The 18,352-nt window shown below is 49.1% G+C and overlaps 2 protein-coding genes across 2 annotated transcripts in view; one reads left to right on the top strand and one right to left on the bottom strand.

Annotated features, from left to right (window-relative positions):
- Nucleotides 1-18,352, top strand: part of LOC119462084 (rho GTPase-activating protein 18) — a 229,414-nt gene that overhangs the window by 18,284 nt on the left and 192,778 nt on the right. The window contains exons 3-7 of the mRNA XM_049672539.1: nucleotides 3,135-3,197; nucleotides 3,823-4,034; nucleotides 4,889-5,030; nucleotides 5,151-5,287; nucleotides 7,263-7,316. Of these exons, the coding sequence (XP_049528496.1) occupies nucleotides 4,925-5,030; nucleotides 5,151-5,287; nucleotides 7,263-7,316 (297 nt within the window). The 5' untranslated portion in view covers nucleotides 3,135-3,197; nucleotides 3,823-4,034; nucleotides 4,889-4,924. The remainder of the gene's footprint in view (nucleotides 1-3,134; nucleotides 3,198-3,822; nucleotides 4,035-4,888; nucleotides 5,031-5,150; nucleotides 5,288-7,262; nucleotides 7,317-18,352) is intronic.
- On the bottom strand, nucleotides 7,336-12,032 carry LOC119461057 (uncharacterized). The gene is made up of 3 exons (XM_037722237.2): nucleotides 11,955-12,032; nucleotides 10,719-10,906; nucleotides 7,336-8,360 (listed from the first exon to the last, which is right to left on the bottom strand). Exons 1-3 carry the CDS (start codon nucleotides 12,015-12,017, stop codon nucleotides 8,285-8,287), a joined length of 327 nt encoding a protein of 108 aa, XP_037578165.1. The 5' UTR covers nucleotides 12,018-12,032; the 3' UTR covers nucleotides 7,336-8,284.

Genomic DNA, 18,352 nt, shown 5'->3' on the forward strand with positions numbered 1-18,352 from the left:
CAGCGTTTCACAACTGGACGGTTGCGGAAAGAAACAAGCTCAACGCCCTCATTCGCAAGGCGTACAAATGTGCGTTGGGACTTGCGCCCGAAGTGAGCACCACCAAGCTCCTAGAACTAGGCTTGCACAACACGCTCGAGGAACTCGTGGAGGCGCAACAAGTGTCCCAACTCGAGCGCCCATCCAAGACCCGCGCGGGCAGGCACGTGCTCGAAAAGCTCGGCATCACATACCACATGCAGTACGGCATCAAAGTAGAAATTCCAAGAACCATGCGCGAGCAACTATACGTGCCCCCATTGCCTCGCACCATGCACCCCCAACACCACACGGGGAGACGTAAAGCCAGGGCACAACACATGCACCAAAGTTACTCCAACGACAAGGAGGCAGTCTTCACCGTTGCAGCCCGTTATCGAGATAGGAAGAGTTTCGTGGCGGCAGTTACTAGCCACCGAGGTAACCACCTCACGAGCGTCACCGTGAACACGGCATATGCCGAAGCGGCAGAGGAAGCGGCCATAGCACTGGCCCTCACACAAACCAAGGCTACATACGTGATCTGCGATTCGCAAACGGCAATTCGCAATTTTTCAATGGGCGCATATCGCAAGAGGCGTATCACATACTTAAGCGACATCCCATACACCAGGGAGAGGCCGACGTCGATAACCGAAGGCACTTGCTATGGATCCCGGCACACACTGGACTGAGCACCCCCAACGAAGCGGCTCACCGCGTTGCTCGAGACCTCACTCACCGAGCATCATCGGAGGAAGAGCCCCCGCGGGTTACTGCAAACGTCTGGGCGTGGGAGGATCGTTTGACCAGGTTCCACGACATCACGACACACTACCAGTTACAGAGACGCGTATACCCATTCCCTCACGCTAGGTTAGACAGGGCGCAAGCAGTACACTACAGGCAATTACAAACATCTGATTCTTACATAAACCCCAGACTCATGCACGCCATGTATCCAGACATGTACACTACAAAAAGATGCACATCCTGTGGCGAGGTTGCCACACTTAATCACACATTATGGGAATGTAAGGACATAACAAACAATTCGGGCGGTGCCGACACCTCCGTCTCTTCCACCGCCAGCCTCCGCTCGCGTTGGAAGACCGCACTGCTCAGCTCGAACCTGACAGTACAGCTCTGGGCCGTCCAGCGAGCCGAGGAAGCCGCTTCGAGACAAGGTCTCGGAACCGCGTCCGCGGCGGGTGCCCAGACCCACTAAAAATACGCCGGACTGCAAATCTGTTTGATTTGATAATAAAGTTTACGTTCTTCTTCTTCTTCTCGCGGTTGTTTATTTGTGCGTGTTTTCTTTCTTTTCTCTTGCTCTTCCTCTCTTTCATCCTTCATCACATTTCAATTTTCAATTCATCAATTCTTAGTTTTCAATTCATCATATATGTTTGAGTAGCCTGCCAAACTTGTAGCTTGGCTAACATCTCCAATTACTGTTAAGCATTCTCACTCTCTATCATCCTGCTGCCTACGTGCCCAAATAAGTACATAGATAATCGGAACTTCAGTTCACTAGTGCAGTAACCACCATTTTTGTCTTGTGCAGAAATCTCCGCTTGGAAATGAATAAGCAACTATCCGATGCTTTCACGCTAATAAACTGTTCCACATCTGCTGTCTTTTTTGTTTGCTGAACCTAATAAAACTGCCCTTCGAAGATCACTGTGATGGATACGCTACCAGGAACGACAAACTAATCCTGCGATGATCATGAGTTAAAGCAGGATTACTGTCAACTGTTTCACGGGTGGAATCACAGAAGTGGACAGTGTATAGGTGTAGAGGGGTATAAGGCCCAAATGAAACACATGAACCAGCTAGCCCAGACCATGGTTTTAACAGAATCAAATGTGGTTGCTGGGTGTCCGGTCAGCAAATGGTCTTCCACAGTATACTCACTGTACAATTGCACAGTGACTTTTAATGTGGGAGGAAAAAGCGGGACTTAATGGCGCGGGTACCGTAATAATCTCCGATCAAGTACACTCGTGGACTTTACCCTCCAAGGGTGAATAAGGAGGACGGTGCGGTAGTGGAAAACAATAAGCAAAGGGAGGCTGTGTTGACGCTGTTCTCAACTTCTTTACGTCTGCAGGAAAATAAGCCGAGATATAGAAATAAAGGAGGCCACACGACACGCAGAAAATGAAACAACAATGACAGGAGCGGTTTAGGATTCTCTTTCTCACTTCACGTAGGTCTAGTTCATTGTGCGCAGCAAATAGTATCAAAACGTATTTATCAAGTGATTGTAGTGCAGGGTAGCCTTATTTTCTTATTGTCTTGTCCTCCTTTCTGCCATCTTATTTCATTTCCCAGAACAGTGTTGCCAACCGGAGATGTTCTCTGGGTAAAAACTCTCTGGCTTTTCATTTCACGCTCGCACTCTCTCTGCCTCTCCGTTCTTTCTGTTTTCATGTTCTCCTTTTCCTATTATACTTCTGCTGTGTGCCGAGAGGCAAGTTATGTGCAGAGTGCTGGATGAATTGGACTAATTGTCCAATGTCAGAACTAAAAGCTCTAGGCCAGTGCTTCCAAAGAACATCCGCGCTGAAGGCCTTATTCGCGTTACTAAGGTTCCTGCGGTATATACACGGGCCTTCACAATAGACTTTAAGAACGCCGCCCCCTAGCACTCTATTGTGTACGCGGTTTGTTTGTGGTCGTCTCTCTTTCCCCCTTCCGCTCTTTCTCTTTTTATCCCTCTACTCCTTACCCCCCTGTGCAGGGTAGCCAACATTAACTACCTCCGGTTAACCTCCCTGCCTTTCTACGCATTCTTTCTCTCTCTTCAGTGCTCGTGTGTGCTTTTGCGTTCGTATCGTCCTTTGTTCTTTTTCACTCTTTATCGGAACGGGGCAGCACACTAGGCCTATGTCCAGGCTTTGCATCCCTTGCTCTTCCTTTATTTCTCCATTTCCTTGTTTCTTTCTTTTTTTTTTGTGCACGCTTCCCCCGTCCCTAGTGTACAGGATAGAAAACCTGGTGCAACCTGCTTGAGCTCTCCGCTTTTCCTTTTCTATATATTTCTTGCGCCTCTATACATTTCATTAAAGTCGTCACCATGTATCTGCCTCTCTATTTCACCGCTGCAGAGGAGCAGGATGCTGACTGGCTCCGGGAGGTGGGACTCGACTTTGTGCTCGACGACGTCCTCGGTGAGTATGTTCCTTTGTCCGTAGATTTCTGAACCTTCTCGCTCGTTTGTGCTAAGGAAAATTTTTATTCAAGTATTGTCTAAGCCAAATTGACGAAATAAAGTTTACTCCTCCTCCTCAAGGAGGAGGAGTAAACTTCTGGAGTGTCTGGAGGGAAGTAGTGTCATCATTAATAGCAGACAGGTGACGACATCAATGATAGCAGATACGCATTTGTCACGAAACGCATCGCGAAAGCAAAGGCTGCGCTCCTGTTCTAGGCGATATGGGCGTTGTGTAGACGACTACTTTGCCCCTTTTGCTTGGTTGATATTATTCGCAAGTCATGCGCTGGTCATGCATTGCGTCTGATAAGTGTCTGCGGCTATTTTATTGTGGTTCTTAGCTCAGTATTCTCTTTGTTTACGATGCTGCTTTGTCACAGCCACTGTGAAATAATTGTTTCTGTTATTTAATTCTCTTATTATTCTTCATTTTTATGACCCATGTTCGGGTTTTGATGCAGCGGGCTCACTTCTGTAGACGACTACACATTTTCCACATTGTCGTGTCAACCTCATCAACAGCCTTTCGATCAACGTGCGGCCACCAAGTCGCCCAGAACTGAGTTCCCAAATACATGCAGGGTCGAGCGGTGGCCACCATCCCCACCAGCATAACGATGGAGGCGCACCGCCGGCGGCGCCCCCTCCGGCGGCCCGGTCGTACGTGCGTACTCTGAGCCGCGAGCAGGCAGCGGCCGTCCAGAGGCGGCTGGACACGGTAACGCTTCGCCGGCGCAAGCACCACGCACCCAGGCAGGACGTGCGCAACGTCTTCGATCCGGCCGCCCACCAGGTATACGCACCCCTCCATACCAGGTTCTGTTGCATTGTCCTTCTGCACCCACAGCGCGAATGAACGACAGGCCGTACGCCTTCCGGGGCAGTACACCTGTACTGCGAGCCCTTGACCAGATTTCACTCGCTCAAGCCGGACGACCATTAGCAGGGGCGGTGCTCGATCTCTCTTAACGTAACGCTGAAGCTGGGCTCTTGGATGCATGCAGAATCTCTTTAGGTCACGTACTTGCTGTGTACTTGTCCTTGCCGCCCGCCATTATTCGCTGATTTTTATCGCGTTGGCGTATACCTATCCACGTTAGGGATGAGTTGGCTCGCCTGTGGTATACGTTAAGAGATGTCTTACCCTTCACGGCACATATTCAGGGACGTCGGAGCTTACTGGGCGACTAGATGGGGTGAAGATGATCGGGGGCAGTCATGTGCCCGTACGTATGTGCATCACGAAGGGTGCTATACGTATACACCACTTTCGGAAGGACAGACCACTTTAGGAAGGGACCATTTTGGAATGCCGACCCCATCAGCTGTCGCGGGAGAAGTTGACAGAGGCATTGTTTAAGGGCAGCAGACTCGAACAAACAACTTTAACGTTGACGGGTGCTTACTATAGGGCCAACCTGTGTTATCGCGTGTGTATATGCGTGATGTGTATCTCTTCCGTATCGTTCTATACAGTGGGTAGCGAACCAGATTTTCGGTTCTGGTTAACCTCCCGGCCTTTCTCCTTTCTTTCGTCTGCCTTTGTCTCCGGCAGAGATGTTTGATCTTTAATAAAAAGCTTTCTTTCTCTTCGTAAATGTCAATAATGGTACTTATGAAGCGACTGCTATTATTTGCGAACCACAGAATGCTGGCGATGCCGCGGACGGACGCCGTGGTGAGATGCGCTTGCCCTCCGCCGCGCCAGTCGGTGGTCGTGCCGCTCAGGGCCCGCTGTGGAAGAACCACTGGAACCAGTACGACGCCATTGCCACGCCCGACGTCAAAGGTAAAAGAAAGAACAAAAAGAGCAATAATCGACTGGCACGATGATTTAGAGTGCTTCCGTGGGCGGAGCCGCTTCGTCGTTATAACCGCGACAGCCATTGACGTACGCACCTCTGCGCAGGCGTGGCCGTGCTCGGATTCAAGATGAAAGGCACGCTTCGAGGAGCGCCGACGGAAGCGGCGTCCTTGACGCCCCCTGAGGAGGACGACGAGGAGGAGTCAGTGGTCGCGGTCCAGCCCGGGGTCGACTGGACTTTGGTACGGGCAATCCGCTGCCTCGGGAAACTGCGCTGCTTATAGCACGTTCGTCTTGTGTCATCATCATCATCATCATCATCATCATCATCATCATCATCATCATCATCATCATCATCATCATCATCATCATCATCATCATCATCATCATTTACCCCTGTCTTGTGCTAGCTGATTCCAACTTGCGCCTGCAAATTTCCTAACTTCATCACCCCACCTAGTTTTCTGCCGTCCTCGACTGCGCTTCCCGTCTTGTGTTATATGCAGCGTAAAAGAGTCGGTTGCCACTGGTCGCTGTGGTCGTGAACGCCAAGAAACAGCGAACGCTGCGTTGCCGGAGTATTTGGGGTTTTACCGCGAAATGCAGTACACGGCTGAAATTACGGCGAGAGTGCCTTGGGCATGTGTTGCTTCTAAAAAAAAGTGGTTCAATAAACGGGTGATAAACCAGCACTGAATCCCGATTGACTATACACTGGACCCGCCGGGATGGCTCAGTCAGCTAAGCGCTGCTGAGCACGAGGTCGCGGGATCGAATCCCGGCCGCGGCGGCCGCATTTCGATGGAGGCGAAATGCAAAAACGCCCGTGTGCTTGCGCTGTCGTGCACGTTAAAGAACCCCAGGTGGTCAAAATTAATCCGGAGCCCTCCACTACGGCGTGCCTCATAATCAGAACTGGTTTTGGCACGTAAAACCCCAGAAAGAAGAGGAAGACTATACACTGGGGAGGACGAAAGGGGAGAGATAGAGCCCCGGAAAAATCAAAAGAGGGCTGCTGCCGCAATTCTTTGAGTACGCCGGAAGAAGTGTGGATTCCTGGCCCCGTTGGGGACAGTCAGACTAAGTGACCCGTCTGTGGCGCAGCGGGGAATATCGCAGTTCGCCTGTGACTCCAGCGCATTCGCTAAACAAACGAAATGAAGGCTTTCAATGCGACAGGAATATACGCGGCTGAAAAATGCGTGTTTCGCGATGCCCCACATCTGTCGCTTTTGGTCTTTGCCCCGCAGCTGCAGTGTGCCTCGATATCACGTGAGCCGGCGGTTCAAATAAAGAGCGCCTAAAGTGACTGCTGTCGTGCTTGCGGATCCAAATGGACAGCGAGCGCGTCCGCCGTCGCCTCCGTCAACTATCACATTTATATGGATTTCTTTCTCTCGCTGCGCTTTGGCTGAATGCGTCTCGCGCACTTTCCACGCGAGAAGTACGAAGTTGAGTTTGTACGCGTTCAACATGGCGGCCAGCGCCATGTTGTGTGTCGACCAGACTCGGCGAAGTCTAACACGGCGAAGCCCGCCGTGGTGGCGTGCCAATTTTGGGCCATTGGTATGCAACAATTGGTTCTGTCACTCTTTCGGAAGTTTATTGGCTGTGTTCATACGATGTTAACTTCATATAACATCCAACGGCGTTGGATTTCTTGTTCTGCCAATGTATCGTTTGTGGCAGAACAAACATATTTCAGCCTATAAATGATATTAGAGCAGGTAAAACAGTACTAATTTCTACCCGACGCGGTAGCCCAGTGGCTATGATGTTGCGCAGCTGAGCACAAGGGGGCGGGATGGGGGTGAAATGCAAAAACGCCCGTGCACCGTGCATTAGGTGCACGTTAAAGAATCCCAGGTGGTCAAAATTAACCCGCAGTCCCCTACTATACGGCGTTGCCTCGTATCGTGATTTTGGCACGTAGAACCTCATAGTTTAAATTAATTCTTTTTTAACATGGCGGACGGCGCTCCTTTTCTCGTCCGCTCTTTTTACCGATTTGAACGCACCGAATCGAACAGCTCTAGCGTGCAGTTGTAAGCATGTCGAGTCTTGCTTTCTAGCGAACGGAACGCGACAACGTTGTCGCGTATCTTAACCTAGCCAAAGTGTTGAACTTGCTGTCTTCGTCAGAGCACCGATAGACGTTGCAGCTCTTTCTATACGAGTAGTTTTATTAATTTTTGTCCCTCTCTGTCTGTCTCACAGCAACCCGGCTTCAACGACTCATTCAGCCTGGACAGCCAAGACCAGGAGCTTCCTGTAAGTCGTGCGGCGTTTTTCTTCTACGGATTTCCGACCGTGTTGCGGACTCAGCGCGACTTCCTCGACGTTTAGCGAATGTATGACGTAAGAGCACGCGCGCTCTCATCGTCGGTGGCCTTACTGACGCCTAAGTCGATAACGCCCGATGTGACAGCGTTGTTTTCTCACCCTCTAGCCTGCGTCTTCTCTGTAGGCGTTGTCGTCGTGCTTTTGCCATCGCTGGGCGTTTATACGCGCCGCAAAATACTATAGAAAGGACCGTGCGGCATCCTAAGGCACTTACTGGCTGTTGTAGAATCGACAACCACGCAATGTGGTTCTGTACAGGAAAGTGGAAACAAAACGGTGGCCGCGCGACTGTACCGCCACTACAGAAACCGTACATTGCAGCTAATCGAACTGATCGTTCTCGAATGACGTAGCCTCACTGAAAACTCGACTTTTCAGAATGTTATGTCGCGGTGCGTCGCATAGTCGTTCCAAGCCTTTTCTGTAGCGGCCTACTACAGTGTGTTCGTAACGAGTAACCTTATTGTACGGATGCCTGTTCAGTATAAATTAAAAGGCTGGCTTGGAATCTTGTTCAGTGGACAAACTGGCAAGTGTTTGCCGGCTAAGTGAGTTTGGGCCGGAGGCGATCGACGGGGCCTCTGTGGGCGCGTGAGAGGAAAGACGAAGGACGTGTTTTTTGGTGGTCAATGAATTATTGGCTTTATTAAAGCGAAGACACTTGGACAGGAACGCGGAGAAGACGTCGTTTCGGACGGGGACAAACAAATGCCGTGTGAGTCTATGGTAGGCTGTCAGGTACGAGCACACGTATACATTATATACAAACACTTAGAAACGTTGACTGGTCACACATTTGGTGGTCGGAGCGCTCTTCGTAGCGAGCGGGAACTTAAGTGTAGTTGACTTTTGTTGCCGTCGGGCGGGCGTGTGGCGCGCCACCCTCGGTGGTCGTCTCACCACCAGCCGTGACCGCCCTGCAGACCAGCGTGCCAGCCGTGGTCGTAGTGGGGCTCGTAGTGAGCGTGGTGACTGTAAAAGACGAGAGTCGTTTTGAGTGGTACGGTCTCAACGACTGTTACACATGTAAAACATGTAGACCACACATTATACGTCGTTCATGTAAGTATGATATCAAAGCCACGCGCCGCTTCGTCTGTGCCGGTATTTATCTTATGCCATTGCATTACGTATACACACTAATCGAGGTAGTCGTACTGTGTTCTTGCAGTCCGCTTTTCGCGCAAGCAAGCTCCTGAACATGCGTAACCGATAAGTTCACCTTACGCCCGAGGCGGCTGATTTATTACGCAACATGATTGATCGATCTGCCTGGGGCGCTGGTGGAGAGGCTGGAAGTGCGCGTTTCCTGTTACTCTATTGAATAGTTATTGAAAACACAAAATGAGAGGTTCTTGCTTATTTATACAGAGGTCGGTCTTCAATACCTTCTTCTCTTGCGTTGCGTTAGTGATATTGATTTTAGCCTTAAGTATGCTAAGTTTATTATTTAACACTTGTGAATTCAATTTCCTATCGTAAGGACAGGCTGAGATGATCGCCCGGGAATCGTACGCTCGCGGTATCGCGTCGTCGTCATATCGCGCACTTGAAGGTTTCCTGTTCTAATGGTCCGAGATTGTGCCGCGCGGTTATCAAGCCGCGATGCTTTCTGGCCAGCGCGCAATCGTGATAATGGGAAGCCGCCTTGCGCCTTCCTACTCGTGTGGTATATTATCTCTGTCTTGCTTACTAAGCCCTGGTGTCAGCTTACTGCATTCTTTATCTGCAAACATTCGGCGCCATCGCCGGCGGCCCGCTGTTCCTGCTATTACGTGACGCAAGTCGTTGCTAAAAATGCTTTATCTCTAGGCTTCTCGTGGTCGACCTTTTGTCGGTTCGAACGACCCGTTCTCATGAACCACCGAGAAGTAGGACGTGCGCGGGTTCCTTTCTGATATCAAGAAAAAGCGGTAACAATGTTTTCCGAAGTCCCTTAACCGAATTGTAGAGACTGTTCGGTGTCTTTGCTTGTATTCGCTTTCACCCTATAGGTGGGCAACCTGAAACGAGGTTCTGATTTCCCGAGGTCGACTTTAATCTCACAAAGTGCGATTGAGGGGGAGTTAAAAGCTGTGAGTGATAAGAATTATCAGCTTGACCTAGTGTGTGAGTTTGAGGTGGAGGCCGAAAGTCGAGTTTTGAGCGGAAACTCTCTCTCGGCTACTTCCCTATATCATAGCTTGAAGCCATCTGGGTTAGAGGCTAACCCGTGTTTACATGTTTAACGAAGGTTTCAGCATTGGAAATAGAGAACTGCGTTCTAAATCGAGTACGTGTCCTCAAACTCATGCAATAGCTTTGATGACTCGACCTCAATAATCAAGTTCAGATGAGGTTGAGGTGAGGTAGCTGACAAATGCTGAACTTTGATGTGAGGTCTACTGAAAGCACCTCAACTTTATGGGATTAGCTTTAGTTTGAGTGAGGTCGTCAAATCTTACTGCTTGTTGGGGTAAGGCCAAACCTTGTGCCGTCGTTTGACCATGCACCTTTGCTTTCTAGCACCGCTAGAAGTATCCTATTCTGGTTGCGTCTACTACGTAGCGGCTTATAGTGGGGAAGGGTCACCAATACACGAAGTCGCTGCTTCGGTTACGTCTACGGTTTCCGGGAAAATAGTGAAATCGGCCAAGAGACAGTTTGCGCAGGTGACAGTTACCTTGCGTGCGCGCGTCGCGCGCGCGTTAGGTAATTTATTCGCGTGCTCGCGCGTGCTGTGATTTATCGGGTTGCGGATGCCGCCGCTGTCAAACACGCGTATAAGCCCACGCCACCCTTCTGGCGCACCCAACATTCGGCGCGCCTTTCGCGCTGATGACTGATGCCGCCAGCACAGCTGCGGGCGCCATTCTACGGCAAATGGGCGACGCGAAACCTGACAACCACTGACCTTCTTCGCGCCCTGCCCCTGGCCCGAGCACGGTGCAGTGCTTTCGGGCGGGACGTCCCGAGTATTTACCCTGCCTACGCCATTTCCGCGACCTTGTTGAGGAAAGGCCGTTAGCTCCAAAGTATTTTATTCCCGTACAGAGGCTAGCAAGACTACTCACTCATAATTCGTGTACCTTCGGTTGTGTCTTATCGTAGTCACATGCTTTTCGTTGCAATAGTCGCGCACCAACTATAATTAATCAAGAAAAGATTAACTCCTGTTTGAGTATTTCACGCGCGCCACTCGTTCACAGCCAGTGCTTTTTCTTAGCCCTTATCGCTTAGTTATCCTGTTTCCTCGTAGACGAGTTATTGTGTTAACTAACGAAAGGTGACACCTCCGCTTACGCCATGCTGTTGGCTTCGAAGCAGTTTGATGGGACGGCTTTCGCTTACCCAATCGGGATCGGGATGGGGACGATCCTTGGCGCCAGGGCGGCGCCGATGAGTGCGTACTTGGCCACCTTCTTGAGCTTGCTGGCCTGCGCCTCTTGCGTCACAAGGGCCACCACGAGGGTCAGGCAGAGAAGGGTGAGGGTGACTCGGCGGCTGTACATCTTGAGCGGGGCTGGCTGCTGCGGCTGCTGTGATGGATGTGGAGCACATAGTCGCCATGTATTCAAGAGGGACGATGGATAACGCATTCTAAAAGTCGCTTTTGCAGTATGTTTCATTCGCCTCATTGCCTGTTGGCTTTATATATATGGTCGCGATATTGCTGTATCCGCATGAAACGGGCCTACATGCTTGTACTTAATTTGATTCTGAAGTTATACCGTGTGGCAACCCAAGCGAATTAAAATCTTGGGTGCGTTGTGTCGCAGTCTCGTTCAGAGCTATATAGGGAAAACCTTTGCCGAATTTATCTGCGCAATTACAGTGGTTAACACACTAATGCATGGAAGGCTGTTTCTGCGAGCAACTGAACACTATTAAAAATAAAATGATGAGGGAGATTATACGAATAGGTGTTGAATAAAGACTCTGGTAGGAGCTACGATTATTTCAGGAGGTCAGCGTACGTCTCTTTCGTGTTTACTATTGCTCCGCGCTCCAGCGACTGTACCTTTGCTAAGATCAAAATGAAAGGACAGCAAACTTTCCTCACTCCCCTGTGCTGACAAATCCGCGATTCGAGACGGAGCCGCACACCCTGTTATGTCGCAAGCGCTGGTCGTTCGGCCTCTGATCTCAATAGCGTAGACGATCGAACTCTGCAAGACCCTTCGCGTTCCGTATACGCCATAAAGGGAGCGCTGGCTACTCCTTTTGTTGTATTACTTTCCCCATTAGCACCTGCTTCACACTTGACCCTAATTTCGATAGTTCCTCTGTACTCCCCGATCGAGTGCATCGACTCTGCCTGCTTGTGCGCAAACAGAGTGAACGTACTCCTTCGGGGACTTCGAGAACCCCCGAAAAAAAAAAAATGGAGTGAAGCCTGGGAAAAACTCCCGTAAGAAGGCCACCAGCACTCCCTTTGTTTTCAGAGAATATCCAACAGGAGCCGATCGACGTCGCGTAGATTTAACCACCAGGTCGATGAATAGTCCCAGGACCTTTCGGCGCTGATCGCATCGGGTTCCAGTTCTCTCTGGGCTCGGTGCAGAGCGCAACCCCGCTCCAACTCACCAGTGGCGGGAGAAGTTGGTGCCTGTTGCTTGGTTGTCGCCGAAGTGGCTGTGTGTGTGCCATGCTGCCGCCGCTCGTGCCCTTTTATAGCCGGGGCCTCGCGGACGACGGTCGAGGTAGGCAGGGGGGGGGGGGGGGGGGTCGGAGAGGAGGCGCCGGACCCAGCGTTGCGGAACCGATGCGTGAGCGCGCGCCTACACCCGGTGCCGGGCGCTTTTTTTTTTTTTTTTTCGATCACTCATGTTAATCACTTTCCAACCTACATTTCTCTTTCGGCAGCAGCACAGCATCGTCGTCCCTGTGAGGTGGGGGGGGGGGGGGGGGGTAGTCCCGAAAACGACGCTCCGAAGACAGGAAGAAGATTTTTCCGAGCGACCCTTAAAGAGGAAAGCGCGCCGCCGCATGCCTTCCCAGCCGTGACGAGCCCGCGCGGCTTGCAAAGCGCGCGCACGTAGACGACGACGACGACGGGGCCGGGGCAGTTCCTTGTGGCACGCCTAATACTGCGGGCCCCGGTTACAAGATTGCTGTTATGGGGATTCGCATCCGTCGCAGCTGGTCTGCATTCTTTTAAACGAGGCCGGAGGTCTGGAAGGGTCGTCAAGTTTTGTCCGAGAAATTTCATTGTAATTTTTGCGCGAGTAAGCGGACGCACTCTTGGATATGTGCGTGTCCAAGCGACAACAGACAACGCGCAGAGCGGACGGGACACGAAAGAACTCGTTACGGTGTTTTTAGCATAGCGTCACAGCTTTGCCGTTTGCCACTACCGATGACGTGGAAACTCTTTGCCGCGCAAAAGACAAGGATGCGAACGAAGGTGAACACGCAGGGGCGCTGTAGTTTCTCTGTTTTCGTCATCTGTGTCCTTGTCTTCTGCTCTGCAAGAACCTAGCCTCCGGTTTCAGGTTAACGTACTTATACCACCTTCCAGTCTTCGCATGTGTTAGCTAATACACGTTGCGAATGTACCTGGCGCGACTTAGCTAGCACGTGCAGAGCTGGCGCGGTGCCGATATTGTATAGCGGTAAAATGGTATAAAGCGGTAGCGCTAGTAATGCTAAAATAATGTATCAATCGCTCCTCCCGTCTTCATGCGTTCTTTTTTCTATTGTGATGTTTAGCGCAGAAACTTCAAAAAAGCAACGGACGGCAGAGGAGGCACACAGAGGCGATACTTTCAATAATGGCTTATTAGAAGCCGAATCAAGGGGTTTATATACCAAAGACTAAATCAAGCATGCGCAAACAATCAGCCAGCGAGGAATGACACTAGTTTCCTCGATAAGACTATCGGAGTACTAACACACACTTGGCCTATCTACCTGTGACGGTTTCAATTATCAATCTCGCGTCATTTCGTCTTTATGCCCTGCGCGCAACAAAGTATTCATAAAACAGAGGCGAGCAACCGTGCACACACTCATTCACAGTCATTCCTCACTGGCTCATAGTTATCGCATGCTTGATTTTGTCTTTGGTATGTAAATCTCCTGGTCCGGCTTCTAACAAACCATTGTAGAAAGTAGTGCGTGTGTATGTCTCCTCTGACGTCCGTTGTTTTTAAACTTTCTGCGCTAAACACTATAAAAAAGATGTCGTAGCCCACCTTACTTCGCATACAGGGTTAGTTATCTCTCTCTCTCTCTCTCTCTGTGTGTGTGTGTGTGAGCGTTTGGTTTATTAATTATTTATTTGGATAATTTCCACCAGTCTCAACGAAATCTGCGACTGGGACAACTCCTGAAAGATATTTGGAAACTTCAACGAGGAGAAATTACCGGGTGATAGCATGACAGGGTTGCAGCATCACGGGTTGCTTCGGCACTTTTTTGAAAACCTCTCAAACGTGTTGCCGCTTCATCTACCAGGGTCCTTATGACTGATCTTTGTATATATCAGTTCGTTATTAATAGTTAGGAGAATAATGTTGAAAAACGCTCTTCTAAACTAATAGGGCATAAATGCAACACGAAAAAAAAAAATCACGCGAATTTAGGACTTTCCTTCGTACACGTACAGGCTATGTCCGCCACTTTGATTTGCGCGCAATGGATCCGAATTCGAAAATGTTAATCTGTAAATGGCCGACAATAAGTAACAGCTCGCCCATTCGTTTGGACGGCTCGCTGAATGAACTGGCGGGGTCAAATTTGCTTCTTACTTCTTAAGAACACTTGAGTCACTGAGCGTCGTGGGTAAAGTAGGTTTTACTCGTATGCCCGGCACACGCATCGTGAGCTTCTCGTAGCAAACCGAAAAAAGACAGGATAAATGTCGTGCGGGCACTGTAGCGCTTACGAACAATAGATAACATTTAAGTATCCGACTGTGGCCCAGCTAACCCCAGCTGTGCGCTGTGCTCGTTCGCGTAAAAGCCGCATGGCGAACACGAGTTCCTCTGTGACTGCACTGTACTTTAGCAGTAGTCTTTAGTAGCCTTTTATTGTTCTAGACATGTACTTGCGCAGTCCGTTCGCGGCAATGCGAAGGATTATAGCTCGCTCGCTCGAAAATCATTGTCGCGCGACGAACAGAAGACGACGATGACAGAGGACCCGGCATAAGTTGGTTCCTCCTGCATGCCGCCTTATTATTTTCGTATCCGATGAGGAAAATAGCTATTTTGACTCCGTAGTGCAATGGGTACGTGTCATAGTTTAGGATCGTCATCATCAGTTGTAATAATTTACTGATCTGGTAAAACACACCTGGTAACACAACAGACGACTAATTTCAAGGATGGATACGTTCCTTGCGTCATATTTTTTAAAAAGTATGTTTTAGCTGCGTACAATATATTAAAAAAAAAAAGTGGCGGCCGAAAGTACCAACAGCACACTTTGTTCGCGTTTTCCCTCTCTATGGTGTATTAAGGGTGATGTATTTTACCACTTAGGGGTGGGGGTGGGCGACATTGCGGTGTTTCTGGTGCTTGTATGTTTGTGTGGTGTTTAGCTTTTGCATGAGAGCACGCAGTTTACCTGATGTTGGCAAGCTGTTATGTGCTGTGCACCCATATACTACGCTATATATACACTGATACACACCGATCCATAAGCATTGGATTCATTAGTTCCATTCGTTCCACGTATTGATTGATTGAGTGATTGATTGATTGATTGATTGAATGTAACTCAGTAATACTTGTTCCTGGGCTAGTCGGTTCATATTGTATTACGGAGCATAAGAACTATGGTCACTTAGCGCAAATCTACCAAAAAATAAGGGATGGACGCGCTCACCTTTTTCCTTCCTCACCATATGTTTATGTCGATTTGCGCGACATGTCCATAGTTCTTATGGACCGTAATACAATGAATGAATTGGGGTTAGGAAATGCACAAAATGTACAGTGTAACGGAAGCTGGAGATATATAGACTTAGCGCACGCCTTCGTCCCCACTCCCTATGGCCAATGTCACAGATGAGGCAACACGTCAGTAGTAAAGTACTCTTGCAAAACACATAACGAAGACGCGTGTTCAAAGCCATACGGTGTGACTACCTGTCAACAGCATCCAACATTCAAAAGACACCTCGCAAAATATGTACGAACAAACTAAGGCCAGGATATATCGGTCGAGTTTATTCAACGCCGTGCGCGCCGCCACAAGTATTGCAGCACGCAAAGCAGGAAGTTTGACATGACAGAAAGGCAAAAGTAAACGAGCCGGCGTAATAACACATATATATCGACTTATTCACCAGTCGTCTACGAAAAAAAATATCTCGGTAGATGAACATCGATATTGCCGCTCACTCCTCCGGCTTTCTACTCTTACATAATAAACTAATAATTATCAGCAGCTTCCCGAGCGCGCATGTGGTGTTGCTTTTTCCTCAAACCCAACTGCCCGTATCTTGCCAGTGACCCAGAGTGAATGTGTGACGTAATGCCGCTATACTTCCGCACCTACACTTAGAATCAGTGTTCTGTGCGACTAACGCTGCAAACGGCCGCGCAAGCGTTTCTTCCTATAACGGCTTTCTTCTTCTTTTTAATTTCTTTTTTAACGGACGTAAAAAGCGTCCACACACAAGCGCTCCTTCTCCATACACGCCGCAGCTTTCGGCAAACACAGCGCGTACATCTCGCCACGCATGGTGGCGTAAAACGTGTCGGAAACGCTTGCGAGAAAAGGAAAAAAACGCGCGAGATCCCGACGGTCAGCGCGAATGACATACACGTCGCGGACCGGCGCAAATTGCGGGTCATTCGAGGAAGAACTCGTCGGCTTCTCGTGCTTTTCTTTCCTCTCGAGAGGCCGTGAACAGCTTTCTTTCTTGTTTTTTTTTTTTTGTTATTCTTTTTGCCCTCTCTCCTAAGAGTGAAGCTGCATAATGTAGCAGTGGTCTTTCATCGACGTATATGCCGCGCCTTGCATGACGCGCAATCACGATCGAAATCATGTGGGTCAGCCAGTCAATCGGGGAATGAAGTTTAGTGCAAAAATTACTCGAGGGGGAACTCTGGCGAATGACGGGTAGTACATGGATTATTTGCTTAAAACTTCGTCCTTCTGGCTTCAAACAGCTTTATGACTTTGCAAATTGATAATTTTCAACCAAATGAGGCGTTACAAATGCAACAATGAACAATGATTATGTATGTGCCCGGGAACTTATTGCATTCGTGCGTTTATAAAGAAATACATAACGCGATCCACATATACACTGGTTCTCGGCGAAGTGCTGGAAAAGGTGTTCGCTCTCCAGGGCCGGGCTCTTTCTTCCGGGACCGGGTCGGGCGTCGAGGAGAGAGCGTTGGCCCCCAAAGCATGGAACGCACATTTAGACGTGCAACGCGGGATGAGAGAATTCTTCTATGTCTATATAGTAAAAATATAAAAAAGCAAAATGGATTTTTTTTTCGACCCAAGTTTACTGTGTCCATTAACGCCCATGAAAAAAAAGAAAATCTTACTGTTCATGTGTAACTCTTCCTGCTCTCTGTTATGGTGTTGGTGCCGAGTCCTTAAAAAACATCTCTGTTCCTTGTTACATTTCCACAAACTGGCACTGTTTCGCCTTCTTTAACTTCAAATAAAGAAGTTATTTTCACTCACTCTTCAGTATAGTGTACACGTGCGTCTTTCAGAAACGCGATGTTCCCGTTTGTAGCCGGCATAGTTGTGTCGGTATACGCACCATTAGAGAACGAAGGAGGAGGAAAAGATGAAACGGGCAGGATTGTGACGTGCGCTCCCACATTCCTACCCCACTCGCCGCTTTCTAATGATTGCGTTTATTGTGCGTTTGCGCGGCCGGGCAGCGCGGTCCGTGGCTGAAAATAACAACCTTGAAACTTCAAGGAAAGAAAAAAGAGTATGACCCTGTTTCGGGCTTGGTTATGTAGACTACACGCCCAGGCCGCCTGCGCGCGGCCAGTGTGCCGGCAGTATGTGGCCCCGGAGGCAGGATGACAAATTAGACTCCGTCCATTGTGCGCGCGCCTTCGTTCTATGCGGCAAACATGCAGTGCATGTCGCGGGCACCCACTGGTAAATCCTGTCTCGCGCGATACGGGATTTACCTGCGATACGTCCAAGTTCTGTATATACCTTTTGTTGAAACGTTTCGCCTTGAAGGGTTTCCTATGAGCGTGGAAGAACGTTCTCCACTGACGACTTTTAAATGAAAGAGGGAGAGAGAGAGAGAGAGAGAGAGAGAGAGAGAGAGAGAGAGAGAGAGATAGAGACAGACAGAGAGAGAGAGAGAGAGGCAGCTGTGCCTTGCTTGTCTCCATGCATGGTGATGGCGTATTCTAATCCCCTAGCTATTTGCTTCTTTAAATTTTGCGCCCTCTTGATGAACGAAGAAGCGTTTTTAGCTGGGATTGTTGGTGCATATTAACTTTTGGTTGAACGGCGCGAAGACGGGACACGTTCTGTGTATTTTCAAATAAATCATATGTTGATAATCTGCGATTGTGTTTGTTTCCTTTTATGGCCCGTCTTCGCGCAGTTCACCCAAAAGTTGATGAACGAAATGGTGTAGGTGTAAGTTTGCGTACTTTAAATCAGCGCGGAAAACGACACCAGCAGGAGAAGAAGGACGCAGGACGAGCGCAGTCTAACTGAAGTAGGCAGACATCGTCCGCTGTGTTTTCTTTTTCCTTTTTTTTGTGTTGCCGTTGTTTTCTGCGATGATTTCAAGCACGCATCCATTCCTACTAGCCCAGCTTTTTATTTTAATGTAAATTTGCTACCTCTAACCTGTGCATACGATTATCCTGTTAATCTTACCTTATCCGCATATATATGAGCTCTTCTTATCTATTCTTCCCCTTTCCCCCTCCCCAAGTGTAGGGTAGCCAACCGGGCACGTCCTTCGTTAACGCCCCTACCTTTCCCTCTTCGTTTATCTCTTTTTCTCTCTCTCTAAAAAGTAGTTA

This window comes from Dermacentor silvarum, chromosome 8, assembly GCF_013339745.2.
Source record: "Dermacentor silvarum isolate Dsil-2018 chromosome 8, BIME_Dsil_1.4, whole genome shotgun sequence".
Lineage (NCBI taxonomy): Eukaryota > Metazoa > Arthropoda > Arachnida > Ixodida > Ixodidae > Dermacentor > Dermacentor silvarum.